This window comes from Alnus glutinosa, chromosome 2 (assembly GCF_958979055.1).
Source record: "Alnus glutinosa chromosome 2, dhAlnGlut1.1, whole genome shotgun sequence".
Lineage (NCBI taxonomy): Eukaryota > Viridiplantae > Streptophyta > Magnoliopsida > Fagales > Betulaceae > Alnus > Alnus glutinosa.
The window spans coordinates 27,071,664-27,091,542 of record NC_084887.1 but is presented as its reverse complement, the minus strand read 5'-3'; the positions used below and the strand labels follow the sequence as shown (position 1 = coordinate 27,091,542).

The following is a 19,879-nucleotide window of genomic DNA, read 5'->3' as shown; positions in this document are numbered from 1 at the left end:
TTCTTACCACACAATTCTTTCAAAAAAAAAAAAAATTCTTATCACACAACTTAAAAAATTGGATCCAAGACCATCACAAAAATCTTCCTCTCTCTCTCAGGCGATTTTTCCTCCGAAGGCAAAAATCTTTTTTCGAGCGTGTTCATCCTCCCTAGTGGTTTGTGGTAGTTTTTGTTTATCAATAAATTTCTTTCTCTCTACGTGCTTTGTCGGCACTTTAGAGGTGAAGGGGTGGTGTTTTCTTTAGGTTTGACAATTCGGGTTGGCGTGTCAACCCATCGGGGTAGCGTGTCAACCCATTTAAATAATTTGGTAAAAAATGTGTAATTATCGCGTCATAAATATGTTATAAACGGGTTGATGGGTCATAAACGTGTCATAAACAGGTTGATGGGTCATAAACGGGTCGTTAACAAGTCATAAACGTGTCATAAATGGGTTGATGGGTCGTAAACGAGTTATAGCCTAAAGTCAAACCCTATATATTTGTGTCATGTTCGTGTCGGATTCGCGGGTCGTGTCAAAATTGCCAAGCCTAGTTTTCTTCTCCTTTTCGGGATGAAGAAGTGGTTTTTCTTCTGATTTTTGGGGTGTAACGGCATATGATTTCCCCGTTTCCAAGTTTTTGGTTCTCTTCCTTGGACCTCCAGTCTGATTCGTGGCAGATTGCAGCAGCGACGGCCTAGGGTTTCTTCTGGATCGGCGGTTTTAGGGCGTGGAGGGGCTCGGTTTTGGGCGGATTACCGAAAATTTGGGCGTTCTCTTCAAGTGAAGCCGGAGGTGTCGAGTGAGGTTTGGATCGGCTTACGGATCTTCTGGAGGTTGCAAACCGTCGAGGAAAAAAGGGGAAGTGGGGAAACCGGTCTGCCAGTGCATTTGTAGTTTGTTTTTTCTTTGTTTTGTTTGGTTGTTGGTGATTGCAGCTGCTGGGTTGTTTTTGAAAGATCAAAATCTAGTACTTCAAAGCTATTTGATGGCTTAGTTTGTGTGCCCTCTCCCGGTTCAAGTAGAGTTTTTATGGTGATGTAGAGGCATCTTTCTGTTGTCTAGATTTTTGAGCAGTTGTATTATGTAATGGTCTTAGTCTACTTTACCTGGGTGGAGGAAACTCTCACCACTGTACTGTGCCGTGACTTTGTATATTAAGGATTCTTTGGAATCCTGGACGTTTGACTTCTTTGGTCTCTTTTATATATTAGAAGGGATTTTCAAAAAAAAAAATTGGATCCAAGGAAAAGATCAAATGAGTGTTCACATTGGTCAACATGCCGCCTTTGAATCTCTTGGAAGCTCCACAAGAAAAGTGGAAATGGACTTAATTAAGGCGAAGGTAAATTTTCTCTTTCCTCTTTTTATTTTTACTTTCTCTCTCAAAAAAAAAAAAAAAAAACCTATTACGGCAACAATCTTTACCAGTCGATTCATCGCAATTGACATTGGTCAGCATGAGGAGATATGGTCAATATGGATACTCTGTAGACTTGTCAAAAAACAACTGAGCATAAAGATGTGGCCAACCTTGTCTGGAAGGAGGAGAAAAACTAGCCGCGGAAGCGAAGAGAGCAGCTCTCTTCAACGTCGTCTCCATAGACTTATATATATATATAGATATATATGATATGAGTGTATCCGTACAAGTCGGTGTGAAGAAAAGGGTGTCGAGTGCTTACTGATAGAGAAAACAGAGCAAGTAGAAGGGAAGACCGAGATCGAAATGGAAGGAGTTGAAGAGATGGAGATTGTAATAGCCGGAGGTGGCATCTGTGGGCTTGCCACCGCACTTGCTCTTCACAGGTTTGTTTTGTCTTCTTAAGAGATATATGGCTCTTAATTAATTATTAGCCTGTGCTTGATTATACTAATCTAATGCCTCTCTCTCTCTCTATATATATATATGCTTCGATCCCTTGGGATGCAGGAAGGGTATTGCAAGTGTAATCTTGGAAAGATCAGAGTCTCTGAGAGCAACTGGAGGCGGTATTGCTGTTCACACTAATGGCTGGCGTGCCCTTGAGCAGCTGGGTATTGCTTCAGAGCTCAGACAAACTGCCCTCACTCTTCAATTGTACGCCCTCTTTCTCTCTCTTCCTCCCCCATTACTCAGCAGATAAGTACAAGTAGATCGATGTATTTAATGCTATCATTGTTTGGGCGTATAATGCTTTTTGAAAAACCTTTTTTCTATTTCTCAGTCTTTTGTAGGAAAAAAAATACAATTTAACTCTCTAAATTACAACTCTTTTTTTTTTGGATGACCCTCAAAATTATTAAAGTTTGCACTCTAGCTTGTAAACTATCAAAACCTTTGAAAAAAAATCCATTTTGGCGAAATATCCTCATGATACTCATGTCACATGTCATTTTTCAATTAAAAAATAATTCAAAAAAAATTCAAAAGCTTAAAACAAATTCAAAAAATTTAAACAATTAAAAAAAAAAAACTAAAAAAAAAAAAAGTATTTTTTATTTTAAAAAAATATTGCGATCGACTAAAGGATGTATTGCTTCTTTCCACCATTGTCATTGGGCACGATGCACGCCTGAAGCTCGACGAGCTTGAGCCTGGCCAAGATCAGCGAGTTGATGATTGCGAATCGGAACTCGCCGAGCTGGACTATAAAATCGATCATCATAGCGTTGTAAACGGACGGTGACCGGAGGAGTGTCGGGAAGATCGGGTCGTGGTTGGGAAATAATGTCACCCCAAACATCCATCTCTTTTCAAATAAATAAATAAATAAGAAATAAAATTTTAGTTTTTTGAATTTTTTGAATTTTGAATTGAAAAATGACACTTGACAGGGCTATTATGGGGATATTTTGTCAAAATTGGCATTTTTCAAAAGTTTTGGTAGTTTAGGAGGCCAGATTCCAAGCCTTGGTAGTTCGGAGGGCTATCCGGAGAATGACTGGTAGTTTGGGGGGCTAAATTGTATTTTTTTTCCCTCTTTTGTACTAAAGAAAATCATGGTCAAACTCAAAACATTTTGGTGGACTTGAAAACCTTTTTAATTTTCGTATAATGGTTTATCTCTTTTAAAATTATGGGAAATTACACTTTACCCCCTGATATATCCACCATATGGCGATCTGGCGCCCAATGTTTAAAAATTTGTAGATGACCCACCTAATGCTAACAACGTGTGTCAACGTGGACCTTCCGTCCACTTGCCGGTCACTTTGGATGGAAAAAAGGCCACGTGCGTTGCACGTGACCTTTTAAACAAAAATCAAGACCATTTTGCCTCTATCCCTTGCAATCCTTGTTGTCAACATGCACGTGATAACACCTCGATGGTCATCGACTTACAGCAGAAGAGAAATCCAATTGCCAATAGAATGAACCTATGGCTTTTGGAAATCGGAGGCAGGCTGCCGGGTTTTGACGAGCCTTCGACTTGGTAATATATGCGGCCGAGGAGCTTGGTGGCGAGGGAAATGGAGAAGAGATCGTAGGAATCAGTGAAGAACGTACCCAAGAAGAGATCTTGTTGGTGAAGATGAATTTTGGGGCAAAATTGTCTTGATTTTTGTTTAAAAGGTCACGTGTAACGCACATGGCCTTTTTTCCGTCCAAAGTGACGGACAAGTGAACGGAAGGTCCATGTTGACACACGTTGTTAACATTAAGGGGGTTATCTACCAATTTTTAAACATTGGACACCAAATCGCTATATGGTGAATATATCATGGGGTAAAGTGTAATTTCTCCTTAAAATTATAAACCATTTTTCAAGGTTAAACTTCTCATTTTCAAATCGTTTGAGTTCACCAGCCCATTGCAAAAAGTTGTCGAACGACCGTTGGTCGAAGTTCATTGGACCACAGTCGGAAGTCGCGACCACTACCTGAGTACATCAGATCACAGACAGATCCCTGTTGGACCTCTTAGCCTTATGTGCGTGTTGAATTACTGTATCATGAATAATGAATAAATAACAAAGCTTATTTTTACTGTTGATAACAGGGCACGGACCATATGGCTTGACAGTGGAAAGCAACAAGAATCACCCGTCTCGTAAGTATATAGGGCTTTTCATTTTCCATTCAAAATCACTTTTTAACCATTTTTACGTCCGCATATATATATATATATATATATATATATATATATATATATATATATATATATATATATAGATATATATATATATATATATTAAATACAAACTCAGTGTAGAAAATAGAAGATAAAATTTCTATTATTTTGGTAGGGAAGGAGAAGCTCGGTGTGTAGAACGGAGTAAATTAGTTGAATTGCTGGCAGCTCATTTGCCGGTTGGCACAATTCGGTTTGGATGCCACATAATCTCAATCAAATTGGACGCACACACTTCAACTCCAATCCTTCATATGCATGATGGAAGCATAATTAAGGCTAAGGTACCTACTCTTTTCCTTTCATTCACACCATTTGGATTTTTATTTTATGGGTACCATTCATTCTCAATCTTTCTTGAACAATTACATGTTTCACTGTAAATTGAATTTTATAATAGGGACAACTTTACAAAAAGGCATCGAACTATAACGCATTTTGACGGAAGGGTACTGAACTAGTAAACTTCTCGAACCCGGGGTTTTAACTATCAAAATGAATCCCATAAGGACATTTCGTTTGGTTTTGGTGTTAAAACGTGACGGAAGTCGAGTCACGTGACTTCCATGTAATTTTTTTAATGCGTTCTACTCGTTTTGCCCCCACCTAAACAAATAAATTACATCTTTTCCCACCTTCCCCGTTTACTCTTTCTCTCTCTCTCTCTCTCTCTCTCTCTCTCTGTCTTTGTTACACGCACCTTCCCCGTTTACTCTCTCTTTCTCTCTCTCTCTCTCTCTCTCTCTCTCTCTCTCTCTCTCTCTCTCTCTCTCTCTCTCTCTCTCTCTTTGTTACACGCACGTAAAAAGTTTCCCTATCTTTTTACTTGCCAAATTCAGTGGGTGTTCTGTGACTTCTGTCCGTGCTCAACACCTCACTACTGAGAACTATCTATAGCTCAATATACATACATACATGTGTGTCTCTTAATATTTTGAATGCTTTGTGCTCTATCTAAATCTTTCATCTATGGACTTATCCAGAGTTTGTACTGGATTTGCATGCTTATCCTTTTCCATGCATTGTGTTGGTTTTTGTGCGTGAGAAGGCTAGGAAGTATGCAATAGTTAAAGAGCGTGATGAGCCTGTGAGTCTAAAGGATGGAACTGTTGTCCTCCAATTTGAGACCAGGCTCCAGAAAGGGCTTGAATGTGGTGGTGCATATCTCAAATATCTTCGACCAAAGGAATTTGACAATGAGTCACCTTATACCATAATGTTTGGACCTGACAAATGTGGGGCCACAAACAAGGTTCACTTCATTTCATATCTCAGTACGCATGTATATTCTGGGAACTCTGAATTGCATCTACTCAAGATCAAGAGTATCATTTTGCTTTGTTTTAATTATGAAAACGACGAACTTGACACCCATCAAATGAAATCATGTTCGTTTGTGAAAAACTTGGTAGTACATTAAGCATATACTCTTCCATTTGATTGGCGTACAGATATAATATAATTACCTGAAAGAAGCCCCAGCCTTTGCATTGAAGATCTAGCTTCTTGAGCTCTTCTTTGTCCCCTTTTGCATTGCATCTCTCGTCATGATTCCTTACATATCTTTCATGGAGCTGCAAAGAGTCCCTCCTGTGGAGATGGTGCATCCAAAGACAACCTCAGCAACCTACGTGGCTCTATTACACTCTGTTTTATGAAGCTAAAACAGAGAAAATTTCATAAATGGATATTTGCTATTTAAAAGGCTCTCTGAACCATTCCTTAAAGCACAAAGATGGATATCTAACTTACAAATGATAATCCTATACTTGTTCCACGTACCAGTCCACACTCACCACACCACGACTTCACCACACCACCACTCGACTTCACTGCACCACATGTAGTCACAGCAAATGTAGTCAGGCGTGTGGCCAAGGGAAGCTACGGTATTGAAGCCTGTGTTGAAGGAGTGGTTCAAGAACGTCAACGCCATGTTCGACAAGACTCACAAGACCCAGACCACGTGGGTGGTCTGTGACGAGCAGCTTCAATCAGAGCATAGAAATACCAGTGAACAGAAATAAGAGAACGATGATTTAGCAGATCATTTGCATCAATAGAGAATAAATGCAATTATATAGAGGCGGAAAACTGTGAACCAGAAAGAAAGGAAGGAAAGAAGAAGGTGAAAAATACCACAAACGTTAAAGGGTGAGGATTACCGGTAATATCACATTGATTGCTCAACAGTGAATGACTTTTTAATTTGCTTTGATCTGAATGACTTTTTAATTCATATCCACAACAGCTCCACCTTTTGCCCTGCTTTGGTAGCACACAATTTGTGAAGTTTTTTCATCGTGCTTTCCACCTGATCTGAAGCTGGTTTGTGCTTGAGCAAGTCGAGTCGATGATTCGACAAAAGCTCAAATGTAGTTATCTTGCGTATTTTACGCCAGTACTCCCCATACCCAGTCAAGCCAAACATAGCAAAGTTATAGCCCAACAGCCTAGCTGCAGCCACGCTTGGTCTGGTGGAGAACGCCTCATCGTGGACAGTGAAGCATTCTTTGATGAGAGATTCTTCTGTAGATTCAGGCTTAGATTCACGCTTTCATACGTCTCAAGATTTTGCTTGGAAGTTTGTGGCATATTTGCTGAAACGGTAGACTGAATTCCAATACCCATAACCCACCAAAATCCAAATCACAATCGCACAATCCATTCTTCAAGCAATCTTGACTGCAATGGACTTGGGCTTCTTGGGCTCCGAAGGAGGGAACTTCTAGACAGTCACAGTCAGCACGCCGTCCTGGCAAACCACATAGATGGCATCGGTGTTGGCATTCTCAGGCAGCCCAAACTTCCTCATCAACTTACCGACCCTCCTCTCCATTCTCTCGTACTTGGCCCCCTCTTTCTACTCCTCCTCCTTCTTCCTCTCGCCGCTTATCACGAGCATATTGTCGTCCTCTACCTATAGAATACACAGAGGAGATGGAAGCCATAAAAATATAAAATCCCACATGGCTCTGTTACACTCTGTTTTAGGAAGCTAAAACAAAGGAAATTCTTCTACTTTGACGTAAGCCTAGATTCCTGAATAAGATTCTTCTACTTTGATTTTGAGATAGTCCGCAACCCGTAGCATGCATGCAGCACAAGAAATTGTTAGAGATATTTAACATATTATTCTTAAACTAACATGCGCAGCGGAAATAAAAGATAGGACTCAGGCTTACCTCTAGCCATATTTGCTCAAGCGTTTCCACGATCCATTTGAAGAACAAGAAAAGATTATCTGAAGGATCTTCTAACCTATGCCTATTACCGAATTGCCGTACTGATGGTGTACACAGGCTATTAATTTATAGGCTAGGTCAGGGACCCTCAAATATGGTAAATACCGTATTGTTCCTCCCATCAAGGAAATAATATTATTAATTGATTTTAAATCAATTAAACGATTCCATTACGGTAATCTAAATTAATAGAAATTACCATAACCATAATACCGTATAATATAATTATTTATTAAAACATAATAAATATAATAAACACCGTAATATGTGATATAAATGCCACATAAGGGAATAATATCTTACAGAAATCGCATCCTCTGATCAAGAACACTAATAACGGCTTCGACGAGTTCATTGAGCCTTTTTATCCCATGGCCACTCTCGTCTACTTCCACGTTCATTGAGCCTTTTTATCTCAAATTCGTGATGATAACCTCACCGCAGAAATAATTGAAGATATGAGCGATAGCTTGTGGGAGCATCCAGAGGTATGAAATTTGTCGGTCTGTTATTACTTCTTGGAATAATATCGAATGTCAAAAACCTAGTAGTGATAACATATCAGATGTAGGGATCTAGAAATGTCATGCTCTTTTGATTCAGGAACTTTGTTAGTTGTGACTCGTGAATATTTGCTGTAATCACAATATTTTATAATGATTTTAGTTATTGTTGTATGTAAGTTAAAATGGTCTATGTAAGCTCAAGTCCTGCTTACCAGAGCTTCTCTCTGGCCGGGTTGATGACGACGACTACAATCTTCATGTGTGAGTGGAGAGTGGGTCTAGCTTGAGGAGTTGTGTTTACATGCATGAAAGTGAGGGGCAAAACGGACAAATGACATTAAAAAAGTCACGTGACTTGACTTCTATCACGTTTTAACACTGAAACCAGATGGAATGCCCGCTTAGGGCTCATTTTGATAGTTAAAACCCCGGATTCGAGAGATTTGCCAGTTCAGTACCTTTCCGTCAAAACGCGTTATAGTTCGATACCCTTTTGTGAAGTTGTCCCTTTATAATATGATGTTAAAGTATTAATGAGATGATTAAATTCATAATTTTTTAGTAGTTTTTTTGGGATAATTGAACCATTGGTTCCTGTGGTATGCCATAATTATTTTTCACTCCCTATGGTTTAAAAAGTTCATGGGAGGTCCTCGTGGTATGCAATAATTACAAATCGATCCCTGGCGTCAAATTCTGTTAAATTTTTTAACATATGCCGTCAAATGCCACGCCAGTGACACGTGTCACCAATAAGATGGCGACACATGTCCATCTTAATAAAAAAAAATATAAATTAGGGGTGGCCCGCCACGTCAGCGACACGTGTCACCAATAAGATGGCGACACATGTCCATCTTAATAAAAAAAAAATATAAATTAGGGGTGGCCCAGCCACCCTTTCAGCTTTTTTTTTCTGTTTTTTTTTTTGAATTTTTTTTTGAATTTTTTTTATAAAAAAAATAAGTATTTTTATTTATTTATATTTTTTTTATTAAGATGGACACGTGTCGCCATCTTATTGGTGACATGTGTCGCTGATGGAATCTGTTAAAAATTTTAACAAAATTTGACGCCGGGGATCGATTTGTAATTATTGCATACCACGAGGACCTCCCATGAACTTTTTAAACCATAGGAAGTAAAAAATAATTATTGCATACCACAGGGATCAACGGTGCAATTATCCCTAATTTTTAACATAAGTAGTATTTTTTTTTTTGAACCAAGTAGACGTGCCTTCATTGAAAATAAAAATGATCCCAAAATTGGAATCTAGGGATATAAACGATCCCTATTTACAGCATACATAAGAAAATCTGGAACATCTTCCAGCCACGCCATGTCTAAAAATTTGGCCGAAGCCTCTTTTGCTAGGACATGGGCTACATTATTAGAATTCCTCCCTATATGAGCTACCTTAACATACCTCAGACCTTTTAGCTCTGAAAGAATGTCATCCACAAACAAACCAGCTGCCGACAAATCTGTCTTCCCAGCTTAACATCATTGACCACTTGTTAGGCATCCCCTTCTAGAATTACTTCAAAAAAACCACATTCTTTACAAAACAACACCGCTTCAAGGGCAGCCATAGTTTCAACAAGTTTCGGAGAGCCTATAACCTTCTTGGTGATTGCCCTTGCCCCCATAAAATTTCCACTATGATCCCGGGCCACAATCCCAATACCAACATATCTATCTTTCATGTTTAAAGAAGCATTCCAGTTAACTTTTATAATACCATTCAGGGGTGGTTGCCAATCAGTAAAGCTACATGAGGCTCTGTAACTTCTCGAATGTGTCCCCCATGTTCCTCTTGAAGGTGTACTCTACAATAATCACTATAAGCGTCAAATGCTTTCTTATAAACAACTTGTGGAGGGGTGAATAAAATTTCAAAAATAAATTTATTTCTTCGCAGCCAAATACGTCTTGCAATAGTGGCCAATAACCCCACATCCTCCTTGGAAAACCTGTCCATACTATATTCCATAAATTGCATGAAATTGTCCCCCATAAAATAAGATTTTTGAAACAGAATAGAACCTCCTCCCCAAACATCTTGGGCTGCCGGACAGTTCCAAATAACATGCAGAGTAGTTTCTACCTCTCTTCTACAGCATGGGCAAATGTTATCTTCCACAATTTTCCTCAAAGCTAGATTGCACCTGGTAGGGAGTAAATTATTACAAGCACGCCATAAAAATATCTTGACTTGATTTTGCACCGGTAGGCTCCAAATTCAAGACCAAACTCTTTCGCCGGACTCTGCCCTTGATGTGCTACCGTGGCTACGTGCTTGGATTTCCATGCCCATATGATAGGCGCTTCTAACTGTGAACAACCTATCAGTAGTACCAAGCCATGTCAATCTGTCCGGAGGGTAGGAGGGGCTGAGAGGGATAGATGCAATGACTTCCGCTTCATCTTGGTGGAAAATATCCTTAATGAAGTTACAATTCCACCCTCCCAATCTAGGGTCAATAAGCCTTGAGACCGTAGCAGTATCCGGAAGCACCCGGATTGGAGACATCACCGAAAAAGAAGTGGGGGTAGGCAGCCACCTGTCTTTCCAAATATTGACACTCTTTCCATCCCCTATTCTCCACAATAAACCTTCTTGCAACAGATCTCTACTGGAAGTTAAACTTCTCCACACAAAAGAGGGACGAGCTCCCACCTCCGCCTCCATGAACGAGCCATTTTTAAAATACTTGGCCTTTAGAACTGTGGCAATAAGGGAATCAGGATTCTGCAAAATCCTCCACCCTTGCTTAGCAAGCAAGGCTTTGTTGAACATCAAAAGATCCCTGAATCCGAGTCCTCCCATCATTTTAGATCTGCCCATCCTCTCCCAACTCATCCAATGCACATTGGACTCCTTAGCCATATGCCCCCACCAAAACCGCTGCATCATACCCTGCAACTCTTTACATAATGACACTGGCAGAAGGAAGACACTCATGCTGTATATAGGGATCGCTTGTACAACAACTTTAAGAAGAATTTATTTCCTGCCTGTGATAGGAATTTTACCTTCCAGTTGTTAAGCCTTTGTTGGACTTTGTCTTTAATGGAGTTGAAGGATTGTAATTTTGATTTTCCAATGTACGATGGCAACCCGAGATACTTGTCTATCCTCTGTGCTTCTGTAAACCCGGATAGGTTAAGGATTTCGGCCTTCTTCTCAGCACTTGTATTACGGCTAAAAATTATAGATGACTTTTGAAGATTAAGTTTCTGACCGGAACCTGCTTCATAGATCCCCAAAATCTTCATAAGCCGCCTCCATTCCACCGAGTTTGCTCTGCAGAAGAGCAAACTGTCTTCTGCAAAAAACAAGTGACTGACTCTTGGTCCCCGTGGTGAAGTAGGCACTCCTGTAATGACACCAGTTTCAGCAGCATGGGAAATCAGAGAGCTTAAAGCTTCAGCACACAACAGAAAGAGATAAGGGGAAATGGGATCCCCTTGTCTAATTCCCCTAGTAGGTGTGATAGAACCCACTGAATTGCCATTAACCACAACTGAATAGGTCACCGATTTGACACAAGCCATCACCAAATTAATCCACAGATCATCAAACCCGAGCCTCCTCATCACAGTCTCCAAAAAGGCCCATTCCACTCGATCATATGCTTTGCTCATGTCTAACTTCAACCCCATAAAACCAACCTTGCTCCACAGCCGATTCTGCATGGTATGCAATATCTCATACGCTATAATAACATTATCCGTTATCAACCTGCCCGCTAGAAAAGCACTCTGTGAAGAGGATATAATTCCTGGCAACACTCCTTTAAACCGCTTAGCCAAGACTTTAGAAATTAGTTTATAAATGACAACATAAGTAGTATTTTATGTATGGTATTGAGTAGAAGTATGAATTCGAACCATGTATTGTTTGGTCTTACACATAAGGAATGTGTTAAAGTATTAATCAAATAATTAAATCTATTATTTTTTATATACTTAATTAAGCAACATAGCTCAATTAAGAATAGAAACATTATGCTTCTTTTTTTCACTCATTGGTCACGTTATCACATAAAATAATATACCAAAATACATGGCTGAAATTAAGTTTAGACTTACCTTAAGCCATATTTATTCAAGCTTGCTTAAGATTTTGAAACAGAAAACCTCAGCAATAGAAAACTTAAATAAAATATTTTATTAAGGTTTTTTCTAACCCTATGCCTTTTTGCTCTTTTCGATTAGAATACAAAGAGACCATTGATTAGAATTTTACCTTATTTATTCCTCACAGATTGTGATTGGATGTGATGGAGGCAACTCAGTGATTGGGGATTTTCTGGAACTAAAGCCCCCGAAGCTTTTAACTGCATGTGCGGTGAGAGGCTTTACAAATTATCCAAATGGGCATGGATTTGCCCCCGAATTCATACGCCAAAAAAAGGGTCAAGTCCTGCTTGGAAGATCTCCTGTTAATGACACGTTGGTTTTCTGGTTTGTAGCTCCGCAAGTTAACCCTCAAGGTACACTAATCACTATATATACGTACGCCGTAATGCTTAATTAGTTTAATTTGCATTAATCTTTCTTAATGGTTACTATTTATGATTTATTTCAACAGATTCAAATGTTTGGAAAGATCCAAAGCTTATTAGACAGTTTGCTCTAAAGTCAGCCAAAGGCTTCCCTACAGAGATGATAGAGATGATTAACAGCAGTGATGAGAATTCACTGTCTCTCACACACCTGAGATATCGTGAGCCATGGGACGTACTATTGGGAAGGTTTCGGAAAGGAAGCGTGACTGTAGCGGGGGATGCAATGCATATAATGGGCCCGTTCCTTGGTCAAGGTGGCTCGGCAGGTGTTGAAGATGCTGTTGTGCTTGCCAGATGCTTGGCTCCGAAGTTGCGTGAGGTGAACTTGGAAAGAAATGGAAGGGAGACGATGGTCGTGCAAAAAGTTGGAGAGGCACTGGATGCGTATGTGAAGGAGAGGAGGATGAGACTTGTGTGGTTGTCTGCACAAACTTATCTCACGGGGAAATTATTGCTTGATTCTTTGCCATTGCCGTTGAAGTTGCTTACTCTCGTCGTCATGGTTGCTCTCTTTAGAGACCCAATTGGTCATAGTCGATATGATTGTGGCCGCCTTTAAAACCTATGGCTAATAAAGCTCAGTTTCCATGGTTTGCTGCTTTAATAATGCTGTCATTGAAATAATCCTTTCTATTTTCCACGAATAGCATAACAATGTTAAATGTTAAATTTGATTTACATTTATGCTAATTTACTTGAATAACTTTAAGAGAGATTACTAATGAGAACTCTAAACTATATGGCCGAAAGGTCTGTTAAGATATATTTCGTTATGGTGGCACAAGCTTTTGTAAAGTCATTCATTCACTCCTGTAAAACAATAAATGTTAGCAAAGGAGTTCACCAGGGGTATCAGCTGTTCTCACTCCGATGCTTTAAGTCAATATTTGAGAGAATTTATATCAAGTTTTTATAATTAATAATTCATCTGAAGAATACCCGATAGCTTGTACATATTTATAGATGAGACTTCAATCACTTACCTTGAATAAGGTGGGAATTGGCTCCTTGATTCCGAGGGATCATCCCGAGCTACCCGGGATTGGTGCCGTTTGGGTATTTCGAGATTTGATACTTCTGAGATGCTCTTGGCTTCTTACGAATTATTCCTGGATAGGCTTTAACTTTTATTTCTTGATGGGCCTTAGCTAAAATTGTTAATATAGCTGGCCTATTTTAGGAATAATATATGTATATGGGCTTGTATGAATTACATAAGCCCATCTACTAACTATTGAGAATATTTCCCAACAATGTCCGAATAAAATCATGCACGAAGAGGCATTTTTATGAAGTCTCATAAAACTAGGTTTATTACTTTAATTAGAAGACCTTAATAAGGGAAAATTAAGCTTGTGTTCGGAGAGTCTAAAGTTGACATTTGGCATTTGGACTTCCCAACGAACTGTTAGAAGTATGTCTAGAATCAATACATGTAGAGTAATTAAAGAAGAGCAAAAGACTCACAGAAGAGTTGTTTCACATCTGCTGAAAATGAAGAGACTCATGGCATACAATAAAATAAAGAGCAGTCACTAAGGAAAGAATATGTAGAGACTATTGTTTTTCATTATTGTATTTGTTCTGCATATCATCTTAAATGCTAATTGTTGTATATATAATGAGATAGTGTACACACATCTATGTAAAGTGTGAAAAATTGAAGAGTTTCTTTTGCATTACAAATTCGTACTTGGTATCAAAGCTTCTTGGCTAACCCCACCTTTCTTTGTCAATCACAAATGGCATCTTCTAGTTCCAATAGTTCAAATGATATATTTGTTGCTCCCAATGTCACTTCTCTTGCAATGGTAATTCCAATTACCTCAACTAGACCACCCAATTATTCCTGTTCTTCGTACCCATGATCTTCTGAGTATTGTTGAAACCTCAGAGGTTTGTCCCTCTCATTTTGTTATTGATAATGAGAGAAAAAAACCTATTTCTGCTATAAACTCTGAATATCAGATATGGTAGAAAAAATGATCAATTTGTTTTGGCTTGGCTCACTGCCACTCTTACTGAAAAGGTTCTCTCTACTGTTTATGGACAGAATACTGCATACCGAGTTTGGACTCACTTCGCTAACAAATTTGCTTCTAATTCTCGTTCAAGAATCTCACACCTCAAGTGTCAACTCCATACGTTAAATCAGAGATCAAAAAATTGCTCAAATTACTTGCTTACTGCAACGAGTTGGGCTGACCAACTTGCTGCAGTTGGTAAGACTGTAGATGATGAGGACCTGGTATCTTACGTTGAAGGAGGTCTTAACCCTTCATGTCACCCATTTATCACCTCCTTGAGTTTTGCTACAAGAGAAGCCTCAATTTCATTCGACGATTTTTCAATGCAATTGCTCAATTTTGAGCTCTTATTGAATGCTCATGTCAAGACGGTCCCACCTGAAGCCAATCAGGTGGCTTTCTTCACACAAAAGCCAAAACAGCAACGCTACAATAGGAAGCACAAGTTCCAACCACCACAAGCTTTCAATCAGTGATCTCAACCTTCTCAGCAGTATCCAAATCAGCCAAATCGGTCTCTACCAAGCTCCAAAACTGTAGGACCCACGCAGCATAATGGTAAATCCTTCTCAAGTTCTCAAATTTTTACTAGTTACTACCAATTGGACTCCCTATCAAATTTGTGGAAAGACAAATCATCAGGCACTTGATTGCAACCACAGTATGAATTTCTCATACCAAGTTAGACATCCACCTTCCCAACTAGCAGTCATGGTGGCATATACACATGATATTCAAGACAATGAACGACCATGATGCTTGGGTAGTGGTGCAAACAATAACGAAACTGCAGAGCTTGAGAATCTGACTCTGCAGCATCCTTACCAGGGAATTGACAGTGTGACAGTGGCAAATGGAGGAAGATTGCAGATTGCCAACGCTGGTTCTACTCTTATTTTTCAAATTTACTTTCAATTCAAAAGTTTGTAAAGATAATAATTGTTATTTTATTCTTACTTCTACCCACTTTGTGATTCAGGATTTGCTGACCAAGGAAATCATCCTGCAAGGGCCGAGTGAAGAGGGGTTATACCCCATTTACCTCAAACAGCTTCTTCAGAGAAAATATTCGGCTAAGGCTGCTTTCATTTCATGTTTTACCGCTTCCCTAGGTGTCACAGCACATATTCATGTATGGCATTCTAGGCTTGGTCACCCGTCAGAGTCCATCATTCAGAAATTAATTAAGGAGTCTTTGTTACCTGTGTCTGGTTCGGTTAAATTCATTAAGTTGTGTGAATTGTGTCATGTTGCTAAGAGTAGGAAGTTGCCTTTTTTCTGATTCCATAAGAAGATCTACACATCCTCTTCGATTAATTCATTTGGATGTATGGACTTCACCAGTCGTATCAGTTGGTGGTTGTAAGTTTTACATTGTTTTTATTGATGATTTTTCAAGATTTGCTGGGTTGTTCCCATTAAAACAAAAATCAGATATGCTTCTGTACTTTATTAAATTCAAATGCCTTACAGAAAATTTATTCTCCTATAAAACCAAACAACTTCAAATTGACAATGGTGGAGAATATGTTTCTATTGCATTTAAACAATTCATTCACTCACATGGCATTCATCATAGATTTACATGTCCATATACGTTTGAGCAAAACGAAATTTCTGAAAGAAAACACCGCCGGCCACTACAAAAATTTCTGCAATTTGCCACTTGCATTTCGCCACATGTACGGACACTGTACACGTGGCGAATAGTTAGACACGTGTAAATGGCCACGTATTCGGTGCGTGGTAGATCTGAGTGTAGCTAATTGTACAATTGCCCACGTGTTTTACTGTACGCGGGGCTGACAGTTTGCCACGTGTATATAAATACATGTGGCTAACTTTCAGACACGTGTACTAATATACGTGTGGCAAAATTTTAGAAATTTAATTTTTTTTAAAATTAATTAATTAATTAATTTGTTAATTTCTTTTTAAATTAATTAATTTTTTTTTGTTAAATTCCTTTTTCTTGTTTCTTATTTTTGTTAAATTCTTTTTTTTTTTTTTTTTTTTTTTTTTTTTTTTTTTAATTTGGACAAACGGACATGGACATATATCTTTGGTGCTTGCTGTGCTACCACAATGTTCATACCTTCATTTCACAACCACTGAACCCTAACCGGTGATGTACTGGCCGGCCGAAGTTTAGAGAGATAGAGAGAGATAGAGAGACAAAGAGAGAAACAGAGAGAGATACAAAGAGAGAGAGAGAGAGAGAGAGAGAGAGAGTGAGAGGGTACTGTTGTCTTACCGGCCGGTGATGTACTGGCTGGCCGAAGTTTGGAGAGATAGAGAGACAGAAAGAGATACAGAGAGAGAGAGAGAGAGAGAGAGAGAGCGAGATATTAGAGAGAGAGAGAGTCAGAGGGTACTGTTGTCTTACTGGCCGGCCGGAGTTTGGAGAGATAGAGAGAGAAAGAGAGAGAGATACAGAGAGAGAGAGAGAGAGAGAGAGAGAGAGAGAGATAGTAGAGAGAGGGCGTGTCACCGGAGGGAAGGCCGGCCATGCGGTGGTCGGGGAGCTAGCCGGTGGTGCAGTGACGGAGAGAGAGAGAGAGAGAACAGAGAACATTGAGAGAGAGAGAACACTGAGAGAATATAACATATATATATGTATACATATATATATGTATATATATATATATATATATATATATATATTATATTTCAAAGTAATGGGCAGGTGGGTGCGCGAGAATTGTCCCGCGCGCCTACCTGCACAAATTTTGGCCACATGGCCAAATCCCTGATTGTATATTTTAAATATATTTTTTATTATATATATATATATATTATAGTGTACAAATTCCCAAAAATAGTTGGTCACGTGTATTTTATACACGTGGCTAAATGGACGCATGTATATATATACGTCTCCAAGTGGCCATGTGTATTAATACACGTGGCCACTCGTTTTTCATGTACAAATAGCCACGTTGTCATGAAGACACGTGGCTATTTGGCCGCGTGGTTACAGTAACAGCTACTGTAGACACGCGGCGAATTACAGGAATTTTTGTAGTGGGCCCACATTATGGAAACTAACCTGACTCTCTTAGCACAATCCAAACTTCTATTCATTTATTGGGTTGATGCTTTCCTTGCAACTATTTACTTAATCAATCGTATGCCTACTCCTGTATAAGAACATCAATCTCCTTTCTTCAAACTATTTCAACATCATCCTGATTATGCTTTTCTTAAAACCTTTTGGGTGTGCTTGTTTCCCTTTGCTTGGGCCCTATAATTCTCATTGTTGAGACAGTTTCCAGTAGGTGACGTGTCGATCAGATGTTCGCCTAACTTGCTCCTGGTAGTTCCTGGTCCACTTGAAAAATAAGGCTGCGTCGGTGGGTTCCGACAACCCCGCTCCGATACTTAAGTAAGTGTATGGTTCTAAGAATAAATGTGCAGAATAATGACAAAGAGACTGATTAGCATGTACCTTAGCATCTGAAGAGGTTCTTGTATCTATAGAGGTTGTGGAGCAGTTCCATTAGCTTCACGATTCGTGCACGAGGCGGTTGGAGGAGACGTGGCTCCGAATGAACGAATGTTCCGGGTTCCGTATACCTCGGTGGCATCATTGGGTTCCATGACGTGCATCGTGTCCCTTAGATTCCGGGTACTGCCGTGACGCATGCACTCCATGATGTGCATCGTGTCCCTTAGATTCTGGGTACTACCGAGATGCATGTAGATGCGGATACCAACTAGCATTTGGGTCGCCAACTCAGGCCAATTGCGACAGATTGGGCCCAAGTGGTCTCAATGGGCCCGGGTAGATTATGCTCTTTTTGATATTTGGGCCTGGTCGGGTGGACCCGAGTGGGCCTATTTCCCAGGTTGGGCCCAACGCCCAGGAAGGTCAATATTTGTCCCAACACTCATAAACTTGCCTATAGAAGCAAACAATGCATTTCCTTAGGCTATAGTTCTAACTTATATCCCAAACCAATCGTGTGTATATATCAAGACATATTATTTTTTATGAAACAACCTTTCCAGCAGCAACATTTTTCTCTGATACTCGGCCAACAAGGGATGATTTAGTTGGTTTTGCTTCTTTGACATCACCAAGTATCTCTCTATTTCCACCTGATTTTTATATTCCTGCTACTGACTTTGCACCTACAGCTAACACCTCTCACTCATGACTCACCTTTAGTTAATACTCCTTCACCTACATCCACCCCAATATTAACTGACACCCATTCCAACCATCCAGAAATAACATCCTCCGGATACACAACTTCACCAAATTTTTCAAGACTCGCCTCCCCATCCACCTACTACATTCCAACAACCGCTTTAGTCTACATCTCAGCCACATCAACCTTTGCATGATCGTTCTCGTATTCTCACACGATCTCAGACAAGTTCTTCCCAACACTTTTTTTTTTTTTTTTTTTTTTTTTTTTTTTTTTTTTTTTTTTTTGATTTCCACTTATACTACTCTACCAAACACTCGCTCAAAGCAATATCCTCAATTTCCCTTCCTGCTGAACCCAAAACGTTTAAACAAGCTGTCGTTAGCCCGTTTTGGTTCTATGCAATGCAACCTGAATTTCTTGCTCTCATCTTCAATCACACCTAGACTTTATGTCCCCGTCCGGTTCATAAGAAGGTTGTACGGAACAAGTGGGTTTTCAAACTCAAACAAAAGTCAGATGGGTCTATTGATCACTATAAAGCACGGCTTGTCTCTATGGGCTTCGATCTAGAAGGCGTTGATTTTAATGAGGCTTTCAGTGTCATGATTAAGCCTGCTACCATTCAATTCTTGCTTTGGTTTTACATTTTGATTGGTTCATTCATTAGCTCGATATTTCAGATGCATTTCTTCGTGGATTTCTTGAAGAATAGGGTTTTATGGAACAACCAAAGGGTTTTGAAGATCCTCAATACCCTGAGCATGTCTGTCGGCTTCATAAGTCTATTTATGGATTAAAACAAGCTCCACGAGCTTGGTTTATGAGACTGGCACAAGCTTTGCTGGAACTTGGTTTCACAGAGTCAATGGTTTGATACATCTTTATTTTATTATCATTCTCACAATTTCAATGTTCTTGTTCTTATATATGTTGATATTATCATCGCAAACAATTCCTCTGATGCAATTTCGGCTCTCATTGAACACTTAAAGTACTAGTTTAAAGTCAAAGATCTAGGTCCTTTGTTCTATTCATTTGGCATTCAGGCATCACGAACTGAAAATGCTTTTCATTTTCATCGAGGGAAGTATGTAACAGATCTTCTTCATCCCACCAAATAGGGGTGGGCAAATTATCCGCCTACCGCCTACCGCCTACCGACCGCTTACCGAACCACCATCGACCGCCTACCGACTTTAACCGACTAATTTCGGTTCGGTAGTCGGTATAAAATTTTATTCCAAAAACTGGATCGGCAGCCGAACCGA

General features: G+C 39.4%; 1 protein-coding gene and 1 long non-coding RNA gene across 2 annotated transcripts; both read left to right on the top strand.

The window, feature by feature from the left end:
• Positions 1 to 1,525: 1,525 nt before the first annotated feature.
• Positions 1,526 to 13,190, top strand: LOC133859098 (monooxygenase 1-like). The gene is made up of 6 exons (XM_062294410.1): positions 1,526 to 1,794; positions 1,919 to 2,065; positions 3,968 to 4,018; positions 4,215 to 4,383; positions 12,124 to 12,352; positions 12,451 to 13,190. Exons 1-6 carry the CDS (start codon positions 1,715 to 1,717, stop codon positions 12,984 to 12,986), a joined length of 1,212 nt encoding a protein of 403 aa, XP_062150394.1. The 5' UTR covers positions 1,526 to 1,714; the 3' UTR covers positions 12,987 to 13,190.
• Positions 13,191 to 14,748: 1,558 nt separating this feature from the next.
• LOC133859642 (uncharacterized) lies at positions 14,749 to 15,839 on the top strand. The gene is made up of 2 exons (XR_009898784.1): positions 14,749 to 15,337; positions 15,434 to 15,839. It is a non-coding gene; the product is annotated as an uncharacterized LOC133859642 (long non-coding RNA).
• The last annotated feature ends 4,040 nt before the right edge of the window (positions 15,840 to 19,879 follow it).

Excerpts from the sequence above, each read along its gene's own strand:
- LOC133859098 (XM_062294410.1), top strand. The coding sequence starts at position 1,715 with ATGGAAGGAGTTGAAGAGATGGAGATTGTAATAGCCGGAGGTGGCATC. Across the intron at positions 2,066-3,967 it reads ACTGCCCTCACTCTTCAATT|GGCACGGACCATATGGCTTG; the intron begins GTACGCCCTCTT and ends TGTTGATAACAG. Across the intron at positions 4,384-12,123 it reads GAAGCATAATTAAGGCTAAG|ATTGTGATTGGATGTGATGG; the intron begins GTACCTACTCTT and ends TATTCCTCACAG.